At 46.7% G+C, this 20,207-nt stretch overlaps 1 protein-coding gene across 14 annotated transcripts in view; it reads left to right on the top strand.

The window, feature by feature from the left end:
- plekha5 (pleckstrin homology domain containing, family A member 5) overlaps positions 1-20,207 on the top strand; it is a 460,471-nt gene that overhangs the window by 306,370 nt on the left and 133,894 nt on the right. For 13 of the 14 annotated variants that reach the window (XM_038811100.1, XM_038811097.1, XM_038811094.1 and 10 more), the window contains 2 exons: positions 1,129-1,201; positions 12,467-12,567. In XM_038811100.1, the coding sequence (XP_038667028.1) occupies positions 1,129-1,201; positions 12,467-12,567 (174 nt within the window). Of the gene's footprint in view, positions 1-1,128; positions 1,202-12,466; positions 12,568-18,904; positions 19,166-20,207 lie in introns of those variants that run through there. The other variant, XM_038811104.1, reaches the window with a different exon arrangement.

The following is a 20,207-nucleotide window of genomic DNA, read 5'->3' as shown; positions in this document are numbered from 1 at the left end:
GTAATCCTCTTCCTTTGACACTGAATGATGTCCTTAAGCCCCACTATCAACATCTTGGGGTTGCCATTTACCTGAATTGAACTGAACTAACCATTTAAATACTGTGGCTACAAGAGCAGGTCAGAGGTGGGAATTTGATGGTGAGGAATTCATTTCCTGACTCCCCAGAGGTTGCTGACACCTACAAGGCATGAGTCAGGAGTGTGATGGAATACTTTCCACTTGCCTGGATAAGTGCAGCTCCAAAAACACTTGAGAAGCTTCACACAGCGCAATCACCAGTACCACACCCCACGCATCACCTTCAACTCTCCCTCCTTCCACCAATGATGCACAGTGGCAGCAGTGTGTACCATCCGCAAGAAGCACTGCAGCAACTCATCAAGGCCCCTTCGACAGAACTTTCCAAATCTATGTCCTTTACTACCTATAAGGACAAGATGTGGAGATGCCGGCATTGGACTGGGGTGAGCACAGTAAGAAGTCTTACAACACCAGGTTAAAGTCCAAACCTGTTGGACTTTAACCTGGTGTTGTAAGGACAAGGGCAGCAGATGTATGAGGAATGCAAGATGCATGAGTTCTCCTCCAAGCCACACACCATTCATCTTGGAACAATATTACTGTTTGTTGTCAAAGCCCTGGAACACCCTTATAGCTCTGTTGGTGTTCCGACACCACATGGACTGCATCAGTTCAAAAATGCAGCTCACCACCTTTTCATGAAAGTTAGGGATGGGCAATAAATGCTGGTCTAGCCGATGATGCCTATGAACGAATAAAGCAAAATCTTATTTGATGTTTTTACTGCAACTGTACAAAACTGTTGCAGTAACCTATCCATCATTATTTCCAGTTTGCACTTCTGTAAACTATTACTATAAAGCTTTTAATCTTGAACTATCAATAATTTTGAGCCGTAACTTTCCGGGAAAGGTTAGGAGTGAAACATACATTATCAATGTCATCCCTGTTAATTGTATCATGTACAAATTTGAGATTGAGATTGTTTTTCCACAAAATGAGTCATTGCTGCTCTTGAAAGCTGCTTAACGGTCTCCATTAGCAAATATATAAATAGCAAAGCCATTGAAGTTACCTGATACGATATTTTGAATTGTTTTGCAGGACAGTACAGGTATGAAACTCTGGAAGAAGCGCTGGTTTGTGCTTGCCGATCTGTGCCTGTTCTATTATAGAGGTAAGATGTCTGTGTAGTAAACAAAACTGCAGAGGTGCAGATCATTTTTAGAAATTACAGGATTGAATTTTAAAAACCATTTTATATAAAGCTGGATAATTTGACTTGAAAACTAAATCAGAAAATCTGCAACTTTATTCAATATGGATTTTGTAAAGTTTACTCTTTATGGTTGAGGCTTGCATGAATTAACCTTTTTTGGGTATTTATGCATGTACAATATTTGTTAGAGGTCTATCTATATTACAAACACTATTCAAGCAAGGCACCAAGCCCATGTGTCTTGGGGGGTGGAGTGGTTGTGAGGACAGCCGGGACATGTGTTATTATTCGGTTGTCAACATGGTCTACTGTTAGTTAAGATGTTTAACAAAAATCTAAATGTAATCAATTTCTCAAGAAGCTAATTTCCATAGTAAATTCTAGTCTCTTGGCTCCTGATAATACTGTGCTAAACATGATTTATAGCATTTAATCAATCTTTGCAAAGGTAGTCATCTAAACAATTACTTTCATTTCACTCCTACTTGTTATACAATGATCACCGGCAATAACTGTTTGGTTGAGAAAAGGATTTTTGAACAATGAACTGCTAATACATCTTTTGACTTCCTAATCCCTCTTTATTTTCAATTAGTTAAGGCTGACATTTCATTCTCCTGCAACCTCGCTTATTTGAAATGCCAGCTTGACTTAATGATCGAGCCAAAGTTAAAAGATTCTGAGTTCAATCTCAACTATAGATTTGATCTTTATTCTAAGCCTGTTATTTCAACCCATAACTGAGGAAGTATTGCACTAACATGATCATATTTTGGATGAGATGTTAAATTGATGTCCCCTCTGCCTGTTTTGGTGGGCATAAAAGATCCACTGATATTATTCAAAGTAAAGTTCAAGAGCTCGCTTGGTGTCCGAGCCAACATTTAGAATAACTGGTCATTAATTGAGGTTACTGTTTATGGGATCTTGCTGTATGTGAATTTGATCGGTTTGCTCATGAATAATGTTACACTTCAAAAGTAACTCATTGGCTTTGAAACGTGATTAGAATGTTCTCAGTACCTGAAAGGCATTGCATATTATTCAAGCAATTAGGAGAGCAAATCTACGTTAGGTTTTGTTACACATATGTTGTAGCATGAGAGTAAAGAAGACTTACTACAATTACACAGGGCAATGGCGAGGCCACACCTGGGGTACTGTGTGCAGTAAAAATCTGCAAAACCGGCAAACCCCTAGGTGTACGAACATGAGCGTCATCTCCCAAGCCAATATCAGCAGTATCGAGGCATTGGTCATGCTCGACCAGCTGCGATGAGTGGGCCACATTGCCCACATGTCTGACAGAAAACTCCTGAAACAAGTGCTCTACTCCGCAATGGCAAGCGATCACAAGGAGGGCAGAGGAAACACTACAAGGACACTCTCAAAGCCTTCCTAAATAAATGCAACATCCCATTGTCTGAGGGGGGTGGGGAAAGGCTGCGGGGACCATGGTGGGGGATGAGTCTGTAGCACCCATGGGGGAGGCAAGGCAGCAGGGACCATGGGGGAGGAAAAGCTGCGGGGCCCATGGTGGAGGGGGGGGCGGGGTTGGTGGGTGTGGAGAGAGGCTGTGGAGGCCCAGCACTCGGATGCTGCAAAGCCCAAGGCATGTGTGTGTTTGTGTGTGTCTGTCTCTGTATGGTGATGAGGGGGGATTGGGGGGGCGGTGGGGAGGCTGGCTGGCTGATATGTGAGAGAGAGAGAGATATGTATATATCAGTGTGTAAGTGTGTCTGGTTCATTCCCAGTCTCGGAATTCTTACTCATGCCCACATACAAACAGATATTCACATCCACTCACACAAAGGTGAGGATTAATGAGTGGGAATCACTTGCCTCAGAATGCACAAACTGGAGAAAAACCATCTGCGAGGGCACCAATCACCTTGAGCCTCATAGCCTGGAGCACGAGGAGGCCAAGCGTAAACAGTGGAAGGAGAGCGCAGAATTCAGAGCGTCCCACCGACACACCTCATCAAACACCACATGCCAAACCTGTGGCAGAGTCCGCGGATCCAGCATTAGAATAATAAACCACCGCAGAACCCACTTCCCCAGAATGGAAGCAAGTCATCCTGAGAGACTGCCCAAGAAGAAGACTGTGCAGGTTTAGGCTTACCCAGGGAAGGACATGTGTGCGATAGCAGAAGTGCAATAAAGTGCAATGGGCTGGCTCTTAAGATGAGGGGATTGTTCTACAAGGAGTGATTGAGCAGACTGAGCCTACATTCCCTGGAGCTCAGAGGAATGAGAGGTGACTCAATTGAAAACACATAAAATGCTTAGGGGGCTTGACAGGGTAGATGCTGAGAAAATATTTCCTCTGGCTTGGTAATCTAGTACATCACAGGGTCACAGCCTCAGAATAAGGAATTGCCTATTTAGGACTGAGATGAAGAGAAATTTCCTCGACTCAAAGTATTGTGAATTTTAGGAATTCTCTACTGCAGGGAGCTGTGGATGCTCAGGGCGAGATTCTCCGCAAATGCGGAGAATCGTAAAGGCTGCCGTGGGACAGGCCGTGACTCACGGCAGCCTTCACGCCCACTTCCGGGGCCGATTCTCACCCCCGGGCGGGACTAGGAGCGCAGCCCCGTGCGTCACGGCGGCACGGTCTTGACGACGGTCGGCAAGGCCGCACGTCAAGCGTCACGCTGACTGACATCGGCCGCGCATGCGCAGTTGGCGCCTTTTCCCTCAGCCGCCCCGCAAGACCTGGCGGCTTGATCTTGCGGGTCGGCGGAGGGAAAAGAGTGCGTCCGTTACGGACGCATGGCCCCCTTGGCACGGCCGTGGTACTGCCGTGCCAATCGGGCCCCCAGATGCCCCAAACGGGCATCTGCCGCCCGTTTCACGACGGCAGCGAGCAGGTGTGTTTGCTGCCGTGTTGAAACGAGCGTGAAGGCCTGGCCGCTCGGCCCATCGGCCTCGGAGAATCGCCGCTCGCCGTAAAAAACGGCGAGCGGCGATTCATGGAATGGGGCGGGCGTGTGGGGGGGGGGGGAGAATAGCGTCAGGGCGTGAAAAATGTCAGGAGGCCCTCCCGCTATTCTCCCACCCGGCGTGGGGGGGGGGCGGAGAATCGCGCCCTCAGTCTTTGGGTATATTCAGAAGTTAGATTGATAGATTTTCAGATGGTAGAAGAATTAAGTGATGTGGGAATAGTGAGGGAAGGTGGAGTGTTGGAGTTGAGGTACAGTGGAACATGCTCAAGGGTGAACTAGTTGGACGGCACGTGACGCAATAGTTAGCATTGGGACTGCGGCCCTGGGTCACTGTCCATGTGGAGTTTGCACATTCTCCCCGTGTCTGTATGGTTTCACCCCCACAACTCAACAGGTTAGGTGGATTGGCCATGCTAAATTGCCCCTTAATTGGAAACAAAATTGGGTACTCTAGATTTATTCTTTAAAAAGGGTGAAATAGTCTACTCTTCCATTTTGTTATGTTCTTAAGTACATTATTGAAATGTTAGGATAGTACTGGTTTAAAAATATGGTATACTGCAGAAATTGGGCAACCAAAACCAAATAATATCTCCAACTCTCAAAAGAATTTACAGGGTATTAGCAAAATGGGTGACACAGAACAATTTTCTAGCTTTTAAATATTGATGGTAAGATGCCTACAGTGATGAAACAAATGACTTGGGAGGAAACTGCACGCTAACGAGAAGTTAGATTTTGAAACTCACTAAAACCTACAGTAAAGAAGAAGACCATGCAATCCATCCTGTCTAGGCTGGTTATTTGAAAGAACTCTCAAATTAGTCTTGCTCCCTGCTCTACAATTGTACTCTCCTTATATATGTAATTCCCTACAGAATTTGCTACCACCAGCCTTTCAAGCAGTGCATTCCAGATCATCATAACAGTGCAAAAAAGCTCTTGTATGGTTCTATAAAATTAAGTTTTCTTGCTGCCACTTGAAATATAACCCAGTTAATTGCACTCCAGAGAGTTGCATGAAATCATGTATCTAGGATGACTTTTTAAAAAGGCCATAAGTATTTGCAAAACTGGTAGCATTCATTATTAATGTTTAAACCATAAGTCTTGACACTGATATTGATTCAAAGGAATGTAACATTTGGTATTTTGGTAAACGGATGCATAAACCAAAAGGATAGACCACTCATTGAAAAATTCAGAACCACTTGACATGCAGTGGCATTACCATCGCTGAATCCCCCACTATCAAGATCCTGGGAGTTATCATTAACCAAAAATTGAATTGGACAAGCCATATAAATACTCTGGCTACCAGAACAGGTCAGAGGATAGGAATCTTGCAGTGAGTAACTCACCTCCTGACTCCCCAAAGCCTGTCCAACATCTGCATGGTTCAAGTCAGGAGTGTAATGGAGGCATGGGCTTAAGTAGAGTGCTCTTTCCAAGGGCCGATGCAGATTCAATGGGCCGAATGGCCTCAATCTGTACTGTAGATTCTATGTGAATTAATTTTTTTAAAACTATTGTTTGTGTTTGAAGGTTTGTCAGTCAGTTAAAGGAAAAGGAAAAAGAGTGCAAACGACTTGTACTAATATTCAGGTATTTTAATTACAAGATAATGCAGGGTTTACAACCTCTTTGGTAAACTGAACTTGTGAGTCCAGAAGTATCCTTTGAAATCTTTAAATTGTACGTCTTGACAAAATGTTTTTTGTTGACCCTGAAATGGTGCTCTGGATTCCAAGTCAACCCTAAGAGATGAGCTGAAAGTTATACTCATGATGGCTGTAAGCGAGCGATGAGGCAGGGCAATCTTGATTCATTTCTGAACGGCTGGAGAGCCCAAACAAAATAACTTTACATAAATTGGCTAGTTCCGTTCACAAATAGATGATGTGGGAAGAATTGCATTGGTGCTGTAGGGGTTCTCTTGGAGGCAGTAGACATACTATTCTTAGACATAAGTGCTAAATCGCTTTTACATATATGCTAATATTCCTTCACACTACATTCAATTAATCTCCTGGGAGTTTTGGTGATGATTCTGGGTGCCACAGTGAGAAGATGGCATTGCTAATTTTGGTTGCCACTGCTAGTTTGAAAGTTAGCTTTTTAACAACCTATTTCATATTTGGAGGACTCTCCTAAAACATTTCACAGTTTTATTTTGCAGCATTAATTAATTTGTAGTAAAAAGGTTTATATAATTCATTAAATAAACAGGTTACTAAGAATCACCATGTTCAGAGTTTCCACTGAAAAAATGTGCTATGTAGTATAATTTTACTGAATTGTAATTTAGTGCCTTTCAGCTTAATTGAGTCATTGCTTCAGTGTCCACTTCTGGTGATAAGTTCCTCAAAACATTTTTCAAGAGCATTGTTAATTTAGTGGGTTGTTAACACTGCATGGCTGGGATATATTTCATTATTATGGGACAATAAAGAAGCATATTCTTTTTCTGTAGGAAGCATCTACCCAGAATTTTTGATTTATAAAAGAACAAGTTATTTTCTGACATGTTTTTATCTCTGGTCACCTTTTTTTCTTATTTGTTCATGGGATCTGACCATCGCTGACAAGGCCAGCATTTATTGCTCCCTTTGGTTCAGCTGCCTTCACATCCATTCAGGTTTTGATTGTCCTAATCCTTGAGAACATTCTACAACAGAACTAGCAGCAGGTTTATATCTATATATTTGATCGAAATGAGCATTCATCACTTAATCTGCAAATTGGTTTGATTGTATATTTTTAAGTTTTTCTCCAGATCTTTGATTACAGCTTATGAGCCTATCCTTTCATGGCTACTACAGGAATTGACGGGAGACTTATAAATATTATAACGGACATCAGTGCTTCTAAACAAGTTATCCTAAACTCATAGGAGCAAGAGTAGGCCATTTGGACCACTGAGCCTATAAGATCATGGTTGATCTGGTGTGGCCTTAACTCCACTTTGCTGCCGCTCCCCATAATCCTTGACTCGCTTGTTAATCAAAAATCTGTCTTAACTCAGCCTTAATTATACATAATCTTCTGCCAAAACTATTCCAATTATTATCTACTTTGCTCTCATTACTATACTATTACTGTTGATGGCAGTTAATTATTTTCCTATAAAGCCAGGTTTCCTGGGATTCTGTTCTCTGTGAGTAGGTTCCTGAACGTTTTCTGGACCCATTGGTATGTAGAAGATGCTATGAGGATTCTCGGAAAACTAGAAAAGTTCATACTTGGATTCGATGAAATCCTTGTTTCACAAAGAGCTCATATTATAGGTAGATATGATATCCTGGCATAAAAATTACCCACTCCATCTGGAATCCCTTCAATCAGGATTTTGTCTTTGTCACATCACCTAAACGGTCATAAAATGTATTCTCTCTGAATGTTGCATATCACCCTTGTTTTTAAATCTATCCTGGACTTCATGTCTCCCCAATTCAACAACTGCCCTCCAAACTCACTGTTTCAGATCCCTGAAGATAGTAAGGTGGATAAGAAGACAGATTTAATGGGCACAATTGAATGGAAATAAAACAGAGTCTCGTGTTAGTCACATTTAGCCAGGTGGTTCTCGGCACTGGTAGCGTCGAGAACAACCCTGCTAGTAACTGGGACTGTGCTTCATTTCTTTGCCATGGCGAGGAACGCCTCACCGAGGCTGCACTTAGTCCCATTTCCTACATTAACGAGCTCCGTTCACCAGTGTAGGAGATAAATTATGCCCCGATCTCTGAATCCCCCCACACCATGGCTTCTGGATCCTGCCAACACCCCAAATTACCAATGAGGGGTCCACGAGCACTCCACACCCCACCTCATAAGGGCAGGGCATCCCCAGGCCTGGCCCAATCCCAAGCGTGGGCAAGATGCCATGCAGGCACCTTAACACTATCAGCCTAGCTACCTGGCAGTGCCACCTGGGCATCCTGACATTTTGCCAAGGTGGCACCTGGATGGCACTGCCAGGGTGCCTGAGTGGTGGTGCCAAACTGGCAGTGCCACGGTACCTGAGTGGCATCAGCTGGCCTACATTGGTGGAGACCAGTGCTGAACAGCACTCACTCAGGGTCTTCAAGGCGAGGGTGGACTGAAGGATAGCCAATGTGGTACCATTATTCAAGAAGGGAGGAAGGGATAAACCAGAAAACTACAGGCCAGTCACTCTAACCTGTGGTGGGGAAACTATTCAAACAATTCTGAGAGACAAAATTAACATGTATTTGGAGAGGCAAGGATTAATCAGGAACAGTCAGCATGGTAAAGGGAGGTCATGTCTGACAAATTTGATTGAATTTTTCAAAGAGGTGAACAGGTGTGTAGATAAGGAAAATGCATTTGATGTAGTCTGCTTGGACTTCAGCAAGGCTTTTGATAAAGTCCCAGATGGGAAACTGATAGCAAAGTTAAGAGCCCATGGATCCAAGGAACCTTGACATTTCGGATCCAAATTGGCTGAGTGGCAGGAAACAGAAGGTGATGGTCGAGGGGTGTTTTTCTGACTGGAAGCCGGTGTCCAGTGGTGTCCCACAGCGATAAGTGAATGTAGGAGGGTTGATCAGTAAGTTTGTGGATGATGCAAAAATTTGTGGCGTGATAAATAGTGAAGAGGATAGCCTTTGATTACAGGAGGATATAGATGGGCTGATCAGTGGCAAATGGAATTCAATCCGGATAAGTGAAATGATGCGATGCACTTCAGCAGGACAAATGAGGCAAGGGAATGTACGATAAATGGCAGGCCCCTGGGGATCAAAGGAATCTTGGTGCGCATGTGTACCGGTCCCTTAAGGTAACAGAGCAGTGGATATAGTGGTTAAGAATGCCTCTAGTAGACTTGCCTTTATTAGCCGAGGCATAGAGTTTAAGAGCAGATGGGTTATGTTGGAACTGTATAAAACATTTGTTAGGCCACAGCTGGAATATTGTGTGCAGTTCTGAAATCTACATGAAATGAAAATTTGAAGTGAAAATCGCTTATTGTCACAAGTAGGCTTCAAATGAAGTTACTGTGAAAAGCCCCTAGTCGCCACATTCCGGCGCCTGTTCGGGGAGGCTGGTACGGGAATTGAACCTGCACTGCTGGCCTTGTTCTTCTTTACAAGCCAGCTATTTAGCCCCGCAGGAGGGATGTGATAGCACTTGAAAGGGTGCAGGGGAGATTTGCCAGGATATTGCCTGTGGTGCAGGAAAGTTTTAGTTATGAAGTGAGATTGGATAGACTTGGATTGCTTTCCTTGAAACAGAGGAGACAGGTGGGACATCATTGAGATGTATAAAATTATGAGGGGCATAGAGGGAGGAGACAGGAAGAAACTGTTTCCCTTGATGGAGGGATCAATGACCGGGGGCATAGATTTAAGGTAAGCAGCAGGAGGTTTAGAGGAGATGTGAAGAAAAAGCCTTTTTACGCAGAGGGTGCTGGGAGTTTGGAACTCGCTGCCTGAAAGGGTGGTGCAGGCAAAGACCCTCAAAACATTTAAGAAGTATTTAGATATACACTTGTGATCCCAGGGAGTACAAGGCTATATGCTAAGTACTGAAAAATGGGAATAGAATAAGTTAGGTGGTTGTTTTTGACTGGCGCAGAAGGGCCTTTTCTGTACTGTATGACTCTATAACTCCAACATGAAAACATTCAAGTGAACCTTACTGCACACTTGAATATGCAAATCCGGATCCCACGCATTGTGAGTTGGATCCAGATCACGATGCCTCGCGAGATCTTGCGAGGCTTAACAAGGCCATTAAATCTCATAAAAGGCCCGAGTCGGTTGCAACGAGGCCAGTAATTGTGGGCTTTGTTAGAATTGCACAAAACAAATACAATTAAAGTACCTGCAGGGCTGTGCTTTAAAATGGAATTAGACTGGAGAATTCATTTTTAGCCAACGTAGACATGACTGGTTGAATGACCTCCCCTGTGCCATACATTTTCTGACTTTTAATTTTCTACATACTAGATCTTTCATGTAACTGGTTTGCACATTATCATTGATCTAGAAATTGAATTTGTCTTTTAAACTGTCGCATTGAGGCAAGTAAAATTATGATCACACAGCTTTTATTTGGACATCTACCTGTCAAGTGTCAGCACAATATGCGTCTTGTAATTGAACATATCTTGAGTATATTAGCCTTCTGTATATTTTACTAGTTTGCAACATACAGCTTAGCTTCTTGGTTCATGTGTTGTGTGAAAAGTGTCCAAGCTGTTTCTCTGATGAATTTTTGTTTACAGATTTCACATCCTTTAATTCTGCATTGGACACAATTTATTTGCATGTTCCAACTATTGGTTGTAAATTATAAATGCTTGTTGCTATTGCCAGTTTCTTCAAGATTATTTTGAGACAGCCTGCAGTACATTTTTAATGCCCATACTGAATGCTAGAATTGTCCATCAGTATTGACCACCAGCTTGATCAGAAACAATATTTATAGGAATCATACACTGGAAATGTCTTCTAAACGTTGGGCCTCTGTGCATCCCAAATAATGGTGAATATGTCAAACTTTACATACTGCTTTAGTTCAATGCGTTAATATGTGCCATCTCACTTGTTGGTACCAAAAAAATTTGATTTTACTGAAAAATTATACAAATTACATTTTTCTAAGTTAAAATTTTAACCATGCAAGTAAACTGTAAGAATGAAATTAATAAACCAATGCAGCAAGTCTTGAAAAAAACACATGCAGTGAACAAGGTATGAAACTAGATTTGGATGTGGCAATATAAACATTTTGTTTACAGGAACATGGGAACAGGAGTGTGGTGCGTTTAGCCCAAAAACCTGTACCATCATTCAGTTTGATCATTACGGACTATATATTTCAATTCCATTCACTCCCTTTATTCCCTATCCCCGGATGCCTTCCCTAAGATGTATAGATCTGTGTCTTGAAGATTGCATAAAAGCCATCATTTTGGAGGAGAGAATTCCACATTTGCACTAACTTTTATGTGGAAATATGTGCTTCCTGTTTAATACCTAAATGACTTAACTCCAATTTTGTGTTTGTATCCATTTGTTCCAGTTCTCCCCACCAGAAGAAATGCCTTGTACCCTGCTTATACTTAATCAAACCCTGTTCATCATTGTAAACACCTCAATTTCAGACACTCCACAACTTTCTAAACTTGAGGGAATGCAACACAAGTTTACACAACCTGTCTTCAATTATTTGACCCTTGAAGCCCCAGTATTTCAGAATCAGCACTGAAGTCCCTTCTGGGATAGTTTACCTTTGATGTGATTTAGGTGCCCATAGCTGAATGGAGTGTTTTGGATTGAATTTGACCACAACTGGACTGTACATTCATATACCAACCCCTTTGAGATAAAGGCAAGGATTTAAGTTAATCTCTTTGATTACTTTTTGTACCAATACGATCAATTTATATAGATTTGTGTATACCGACACCTAAACCCTTCAACAGCTTTTAGTCTATTGCTATTAAGAAAATATTCAATTTTTGTCTTTCTTGAATTCAAAATGCAGGCATCATGCCCTGGAATTTCCTCCCTAAATTCTCCTACTTCTCCATCTCCTTTCCTCACTTTAAGAAGCTCTTTGCAACCTTTCCAGCCTTTCACAATTCAATGACTTTCCAACTCTCTGTGACTTTACTGAACAGTAATTTGTTCTGGGTTCCTAGTTTCTCTGTTCCATCAACTCCAGGCTTCTTGGAAACTTCACTTTGTTTCTCTAATTTCCTTAACTAGCTGGACTTTAGATTTTCGTCATCTGTTCTCTTAACTATTACTCTGTAGTATGGCTTTTCTTCTAGCAAGGCTGAGGAAGATAATCAGAATTTAGCCTTCTAAAACCAACTGCTTCGAGCAGAGCTGTGAGAGTTACCTTCTGTCTCACAGCCTATCTTCAACTGCAATCAAATTAACTAAACTAAAGCTTAAAAATGTCTCTCCCATACAAGGTCCTATTTTCTAAGAAACCACTGCTGGTTTATTTACTCTCCATGCTTCTCAAAGCACAATAGAATCCCAGTTCAGTTGGAATTGAAACCAACTCCCAAACATACATATACCTTCGTCCAGCATAAATCTAACTATAGGTTTTACCCTTCTAGGCGCAAAAACATTAAATTAAAACCACTTAAAATTATACCTTATTTCTGTTTACCAGTACAAATATAAATCCCTTAAAACTACCTTTATTTTCCTAAAAATATAAATACAACCTGTTGTAATGGCTAAGAAATAAAGAGGCTTTGATTTTACTTCTTTCCTGGCAGATGAAAAGGAGGAAGGCATTCTGGGAAGTATTCTTCTACCTAGCTTTAAGGTAGCTCCAATTAGCCCTGAAGATCATATAAATCGGAAATATGCATTCAAGGTCAGTGTTTGCATTACCCACGTGATTCTTTCTTTGTTAATTGTGTTCTAAAAGCTTAACGTCAGAGAATCCAATAAAACAAATGCATTGGACATTTTTTCAGTCACAAGTATTCAACTCATTTTCTTTAAATCTATTTTAGTTCTTTCTCAGCAAGTATGAGTTTTTGACTGATTTACAATCCATTTTGAAAAACTGGGATGGTTTATAGTGAGGAAACGGCTGTATTTTAACTTGTTCTAATGTATCAATCTAATTAACAAATAGTGATTTGGAATCCAAAATGCTCAACCTGTTAATTTTTCTTGTATTTTAAATTACACCCAAACCAGGATCAGAGAACACCTGAGCCTTGAGACAAGGGAGGACCTAGATTTAACACTTCATCCGACCATTTCTACGCTCATTCTAAAAAAGTGTTTAAATTATCTCTGCTTGAATTGGCGGAAATGTAATACCGTAGTACTTTTTTTTTTTTTAAATAATTTTTATTGAAAGAGTTTTTCCATACAAACATTTACCCCTACTAATTTTTAAATTATTTACAACACAATCCCTCTAGGCAAATGTCCCTCCCACGCCCGCCCTCTCGCGCGCACCAGTCCTCCCCCCCCCAGGCAACCTTAACAAACAAGGCAGCCTACAGTTTCAGACATGAGCAGCGAGCAGACTTGCCCGCGTTACAGTCGTGCATGTCCCCCCACGACCCTTGCTGCCCCCCCCTCCCCTCCCCCCCCCCTCCCCCCCCCCTCCCTCCCCCCCCCCCCCTCCCTCCCCCCCCCCCCCCCCCCCCCCCCCCCCCCCCCCCCCGGGTTGCTGCTGCCACGACCCCGAACGTCTATCTCTGATCTAAAAAGTCAAGGAAAGGTTGCCACCGCCTGGAGAATCCCTGTACCGACCCTCTCAGGGCAAATTTGATCCTTTCTAGCTGAATATAGCTAGCCATATCGTTAATCCAAGTTTCAACGCTTGGAGGCCTCGCGTCCTTCCATTGAATTAATATCCTTCGTCGAGCCACTAGGGACGCAAAGGCCAGTATTCCGGCCTCCCTAGCCTCCTGTACCCCCGGTTCTACCCCGACCCCAAAGATCGCAAGCCCCCATCCTGGTTTGACCCTGGACCCCACCACCTTCGACACCGTCCTTGCCACCCCCTTCCAGAACCCTTCCAGCACCGGACATGCCCAGAACATATGCACATGGTTCGCTGGGCTTCCCAGACATCTGACACACCTGTCCTCACCCCCAAAGAACCGGCTCATCCTTGTCCCCGTCATGTGAGCTCTATGCAGCACCTTAAATTGAATGAGGCTCAGTCTCGCACACGAGGAGGAAGAGTTGACCTTCTCCAGTGCATCCGCCCACGTCCCGTCTTCTATCTGCTCTCCCAGCTCCCCTTCCCACTTGGCTTTCAGCTCCTCCCCTGATGCTGCTTCCGCCTCCTGCATTATCTTGTAGATGTCTGATATCTTCCCCCCTCCGACCCAGACCCCCGAGAGCACCCTATCACTCGCCCCCTTACTGGGGAGCAGGGGAAACCCCTCCACCTGCCGCCTAGCAAATGCCTTCACTTGTAAATATCTGAACATGTTTCCCGGGGGGAGCTCAAACTTCTCCTCCAGCCCTCCCAGGCTCGCAAACCTCCCCTCTATAAACAGGTCCTTCAGCTGCCGTATGCCCACCCTGTACCAGCTCTGAAATCCCCCGTCGATGTTCCCCGGGATGAATCTATGGTTCCCTCTTATTGGCGCCGCCAACAGACCTCCCATTTCCCCCCTATGTCGCCTCCACTGCCCCCATATCTTGAGGGTGGCCGCCACCACCGGGCTCGTGGTGTACCTCGTGGGGGGGAGCGGCCATGGTGCCGTTACTAGGGCCCCCAGGCTTGTGTTGCCACAGGACGCCCTCTCCATTCGTTTCCAAGCTGCCCCCTCCCCTTCCATCATCCACTTGCGCACCATTGACACATTTGCCGCCCAGTAGTACCCCGAAAGATTGGGCAGTGCCAGCCCTCCACTGTCCCTACTCCGCTCCAAAAAGACCCTCCTCACCCTTGGGGTGCCATGCGCCCACACGTAGCTCATGATGCTACTCGTCACCTTTTTGAAGAAGGCCCTAGGGAGGAAGATGGGCAAGCACTGAAATAAAAACAAGAACCTTGGGAGGACCGTCATTTTGATTGACTGCACCCTCCCCGCCAGCGACAACGGTACCATGTCCCACCTCTTAAATTCCTCCTCCATCTGTTCCACCAGCCTGGAAAAGTTCAACTTGTGGAGGGTCCCCCAGTTCCTTGCCACCTGCACCCCTAAGTACCTAAAGCTCTTTCCTGCTCGCTTGAAGGGGAGTCTCCCAATACCCTCTCCCTGGTCCCCCGGGTGTATCACAAAAACCTCGCTTTTGCCCAAATTTAGTTTGTACCCCGAAAAGTCCCCAAACTCTGCTAATAGTTCCATTATCTCCGGCATTCCCCCTTCTGGGTCTGCCACGTACAGCAGTAGATCATCCGCATACAGCGATACTCGATGTTGCTCCCCTCCCCTAGTCAGTCCTCTCCACCCCCCTGAACCCCTCAGTGCCATCGGCAACGGTTCAATCGCCAGTGCGAAAAGTAGGGGGGATAGGGGACATCCCTGCCTGGTCCCTCGGTGGAGCCCGAAATACTCCGACCTCCTCCCGTTTGTCACTACACTCGCCGTCGGGGCCGAGTAGAGCAACTTCACCCACTTAATAAACCCTTCCCCAAACCCAAACCGTTCCAACGTCTCCCACAGGTACTCCCACTCCACCCTATCGAATGCCTTCTCCGCGTCCAGCGCTACCACTATCTCAGCCTCCCCCTCCACTGCCGGCATCATAATTACATTCAGCAATCTCCGCACGTTCGTGTTGAGCTGCCGCCCCTTCACGAACCCCGTCTGGTCCTCATGGATTACCCCTGGCACACAATCCTCTATTCTAGCTGCCAGGATCTTTGCCAGCAACTTGGCATCCACGTTCAGAAGCGAGATAGGCCTGTAGGACCCGCACTGCACGGGGTCTTTATCCCGCTTCAATATCAGGGAGATCAGAGCCTGCGACATTGTCGGGGGCAGAACCCCCCCCTCTCGCGCCTCATTAAAGGCTCGTACCAGTACCGGTCCCACCAAGTCCACATTTTTCTTATAGAATTCCACCGGGAACCCATCTGGCCCCGGCGCCTTCCCCGCTTGCATCTGACCTATTCCCTTGACTAGCTCCTCTAGCCCTATTGGCGCCCCCAGCCCTTCTACCAGCCCCTCCTGGACCCTTGGGAACCTCAATTTGTTTAGGAAGTCCTCCATTCCCCCTCTCCTCGTCGGCGGCTCAGACCGATACAACTCCTTGTAAAAATCCCTGAAGACCCCGTTCACTTCTTGCCCCTTCTGCACTACCTTCCCGCCCCTCTCCTTCACTCCCCCAATCTCCCTAGCCGCATCTCGTTTGCGAAGCTGGTGTGCCAGCATCCTGCTCGCCTTTTCCCCATACTCATAGACCGCGCCCTGTGCCCTTCTCCACTGCGTCTCTGCCTTCCTGGTGGTCAGCAGGTCGAACTTGACCTGCAGGCTGCGCCGTTCTCCCAGCAGCCCCTCCTCTGGTGCCTCCGCATATCTCCTATCCACTTCCAATAGCTCCCCCACCAGCCTCTCCCTCTCCTGCCTCTCCTTTCTTTCTCTGTGCGCCCTTATGGAGATCAGCTCTCCCCTGATCACTGCCTTCAGGGCCTCCCAGACCATCCCCACCTGCACCTGACCCGTGTCATTCAAGTCCAGATAGCTCTCAATGCTCTTCCGGACCCTTTTACACACCTCGTCGTCCGCTAACAGCCCCACATCCAGCCGCCACAGCGGGCGCTGGTCCCGCGCCTCCCCCATTTCCACATCCACCCAATGCGGTGCATGATCAGAGATTGCAATGGCCGAGTACTCAGCTTCCCGTACCCTCGGGATCAGCCCCCTGCTCAACACGAAGAAATCGATTCTGGAGTACACTCTATGGACGTGGGAGAAAAAGGAATACTCCCTCGCCCTCGGCCTACCAAACCTCCATGGGTCTACTCCTCCCATCTGCTCCATGTACCCCCTCAGCACTTCTGCCGCTGCCGGCCTCCTATTGGTCCTTGAGCTCGATCTGTCTAGCCCGGGGTCCAGCACTGTGTTAAAGTCCCCCCCCATGATCAAGCCCCCTGCCTCCAGTCCCGGAATGAGGCCCAATAGGCGCCTCATAAAACCCGCGTCATCCCAGTTCGGGGCATATACGTTGACCATCACCACTTTCTCCCCCTGCAGCTTACCCTTCACCATCACATACCTACCCTCCTTATCCGCCACCACCTCCTCCGCCACGAACGACACCCTCTTTCCCACCAGAATCGCCACCCCCCGGTTCTTTGCGTCCAATCCAGAGTGGAACACCTGTCCCACCCACCCCCTTCTCAGGCGAACCTGGTCCACTACCTTCAAATGGGTCTCCTGTAACATTGCTACATCAGCCTTCAGTCCCTTCAGGTGTGAGAATACCCTTGATCTCTTGACCGGCCCATTCAACCCCCTCACGTTCCAAGTGATCAGCCGGGTCGCGGGACAACCCGCCCCCTTCCCCTGCCAATTAGCCATGTCCTGTTCCCTGCTCGCCCCGGGTCGACCCTCCCCTTCTGACCCGCTCCCCATGGCGATGTCCCCCTCCCCCCACCTCTCCAGTCCTCCACTTCCCGTTTCTGGTCTTTTCAGCAGCAACCCGGTGTCCCTCCCTAACCCCCCTTCCCCCCCCCCCCCCAGGCTAGGACCCCTCCTAGCCGCGATGTACCCTCCATCGTACTCCCGTAAGTCAGCTGGTTCACGCTGACCCGGCTGCTCCTGCCACACTCCGACTCCCCCCGGCTCGGGGGGGGGGGGCCTCCCCCCCCTTGCCACTCCTCCCTGGCCCCGCTCCAGCGCGGGAAAGGTCGCCATTGCTAGCCACGCCCCGCACTCCTCCCCTCCCCCCTCCTCTGCCCCGCGCGCGTGAAAACAGAGGAAAGCCCGCGCTTTCGCCCTGCCACACCCCACCCCGCCATCTTCAGTTCCACCCCCGTCCCCGTCCATGCCTGTAAAAGAACCCCCCCTAGGAGCCCATATCCCCGATCTGCTCTCCCCCCCGTCCCACCCCCCCAACTTAACATTATAAATAACAGATAAATAACAAATAACAATGTACTTAACAGTCGCCCTCTACCAAACAGCATAAATAACCATAAATAACCATGAATAACCACAATAACAATAACTAAGGGAAGTTGGCAAAGGGGGAAAAAACATCAGAAGAAAAACCACAGCAAGAGTTCAAAATCCAAACAAAGAATTCAGCTGAAAGTACCCGAGCGGCTACGGCCGCCAAGTATCCCCTGGGTCTAATTCGAGTCCAGTTTCTCTTCCTGTACAAAGGCCCACGCCTCCTCTGGGGACTCAAAATAGTGGTGTTGGTTCCTGTAGGTGACCCACAAGCGCGCTGGCTGCAGCATTCCGAACCTGATCCGTTTTGCATGTAGCACCGCCTTCGTCCGGTTGTACCGGGCCCGCCGCTTTGCCACCTCCGCACTCCAGTCCTGGTAGACCCTCACCGTCGAATTCTCCCACTTGCTGCTCCTTTCCCTCTTGGCCCACTCCAGCACTCTCTCACGGTCGCTGAGTCGCTGGAACCGCACCAGCACCGCCCTCGGGGGCTCATTTGCTCTTGGCCTCCTAGCCATGACCCTGTAGGCCTCTTCCAGCTCCAGGGGCGAAGGGACGGCCCCTGCCCCCATCAGGGAGCTCAGCATTTCTGCTACATATCCCGGGAGGTCTGACCCCTCCAGGCCTTCTGCCAGGCCCAAGATCCTCAGGTTCTTCCGCCTCATTCGGGTATCCAGCTCCTCAAAACGGCTCTGCCATTTCAGGTGGAGTGCCTCGTGCACCTCTACCTTTCCCACGAGGACCGTGGCCTCCTCCTCCCTCACAGTCATCTCCTGTTGCAGCTCCCGAATCGACGCCTCTTGGGTCGCCTGGGCTCCCATCAGCCTGGTGGTCGTCGCAGTCATTGACTCCAAGAGCTCCATTTTCAGCTCCGTAAAGAAGCGCAGGAGAGCGGCCTGCTGCTCCTCCGCCCATTTCCTCCATTCCTCGGGTGCGCCACCGGCCGCCATTTTGGTCTTCTTCCCCCGCTTTTTTTTGGGAGCTGCTGTTGCTTTCTTTACCACCCCACTCCGGGTACCGACCATAAAGTTGGTCTGGTTCTCTTCAGGGAGCCTTCCCCCACCGGGATTTGTCCTTACAGCGCCGTTGGGGCCCTCCAATCGGCCCGAAAACACCTTTGTAGCAGGAGCAGCCAAACGTGCGACTTAGCTGGTCATAGCCGCAACCGGAAGTCCTCAATACCGTAGTACTTTTGACAGCAAGATGAATTGTGTTCAATGAGTTCGGTTCTTTTGCAATCCTGTTTAATCATGAATATGGGCTATAACTGCATTAATATATGTATCTTTATTTGTTTCCACTCTGCTTTTGAGCCACTGATGAACACTTTGGATGTTTCACAGCTGTTGTGAATTCACTTGAAACAGCCAAGTAAGTATTTCATTGTTTATTGTGAAGTACCTCGGTTTTACTACTGGCTTAAAGTTATTGTTGTTATAAGTATATGGACAGCTGTACTTCAGTTTATGTTCTGTGAGAGGCTTTACTCAACTGATCTTACGTTGTCTGCATGAGGCAGACTCATGGCATGATCACATGGACTACGGAAACCTTGAGGTGTCAATCAGACTGGCTACATTACAAAACTCAGACATTCTCATTTTCATATTGAGCTCAAGATACAAACATTCCCTTTTTCCTAGTGAAAAGACATATTTGCATGAATTATGTTAATCACGATGCACCCACGGTTCTTGTGCATGAATAAGTGTTTGGTCTACATAGAACATAGAACAGCACAGAACAGGCCCTTCGGCCCTCGATGTTGTGCCGAGCAATGATCACCCTACTCAAACCCACGTATCCACCCTATAACCGTAACCCAACAACCCCCCCTCCCCCTTAACCTTACTTTTTAGGACACTACGGGCAATTTAGCATGGCCAATCCACCTAACCCGCACATCTTTGGACTGTGGGAGGAAACCGGAGCACCCGGAGGAAACCCACGCACACACGGGGAGGACGTGCAGACTCCGCACAGACAGTGACCCAGCCGGGAACCGAACCTGGGACCCTGGAGCTGTGAAGCATTTATGCTAACCACCATGCTACCGTGCTGCCCAGACTAGTCAATCTTTGCACATAAGTGTGCAATGTAACCTTGATTACCTTAAGAACCTTAGTTAGGCCTCCTTTGGAATATTATAATAATAATCGCTTATTGTCACAAGTAGGCTTCAATGAAGTTACTGTGAAAAGCCCCTAGTCGCCACATTCCGCCGCTTGTTCGGGGAGGCCGGTTTGGGAATATTGTGTACAATTCTGATCCCCACACTACCAGAAGGATGTGGATGCTTTGGAGAGGGGACAGAAGCTATTTACTAGAATGTTGCCTGGTATGGAGGGCATTAGCTATGAGGAGAGGTTAGATAAACTCGGTCCGTTCTCACTGGAATGACAGAGATTGGGAG

Source organism: Scyliorhinus canicula, chromosome 11 (genome assembly GCF_902713615.1).
Source record: "Scyliorhinus canicula chromosome 11, sScyCan1.1, whole genome shotgun sequence".
Lineage (NCBI taxonomy): Eukaryota > Metazoa > Chordata > Chondrichthyes > Carcharhiniformes > Scyliorhinidae > Scyliorhinus > Scyliorhinus canicula.
This window is presented reverse-complemented; position numbering and strand designations above follow the sequence as displayed.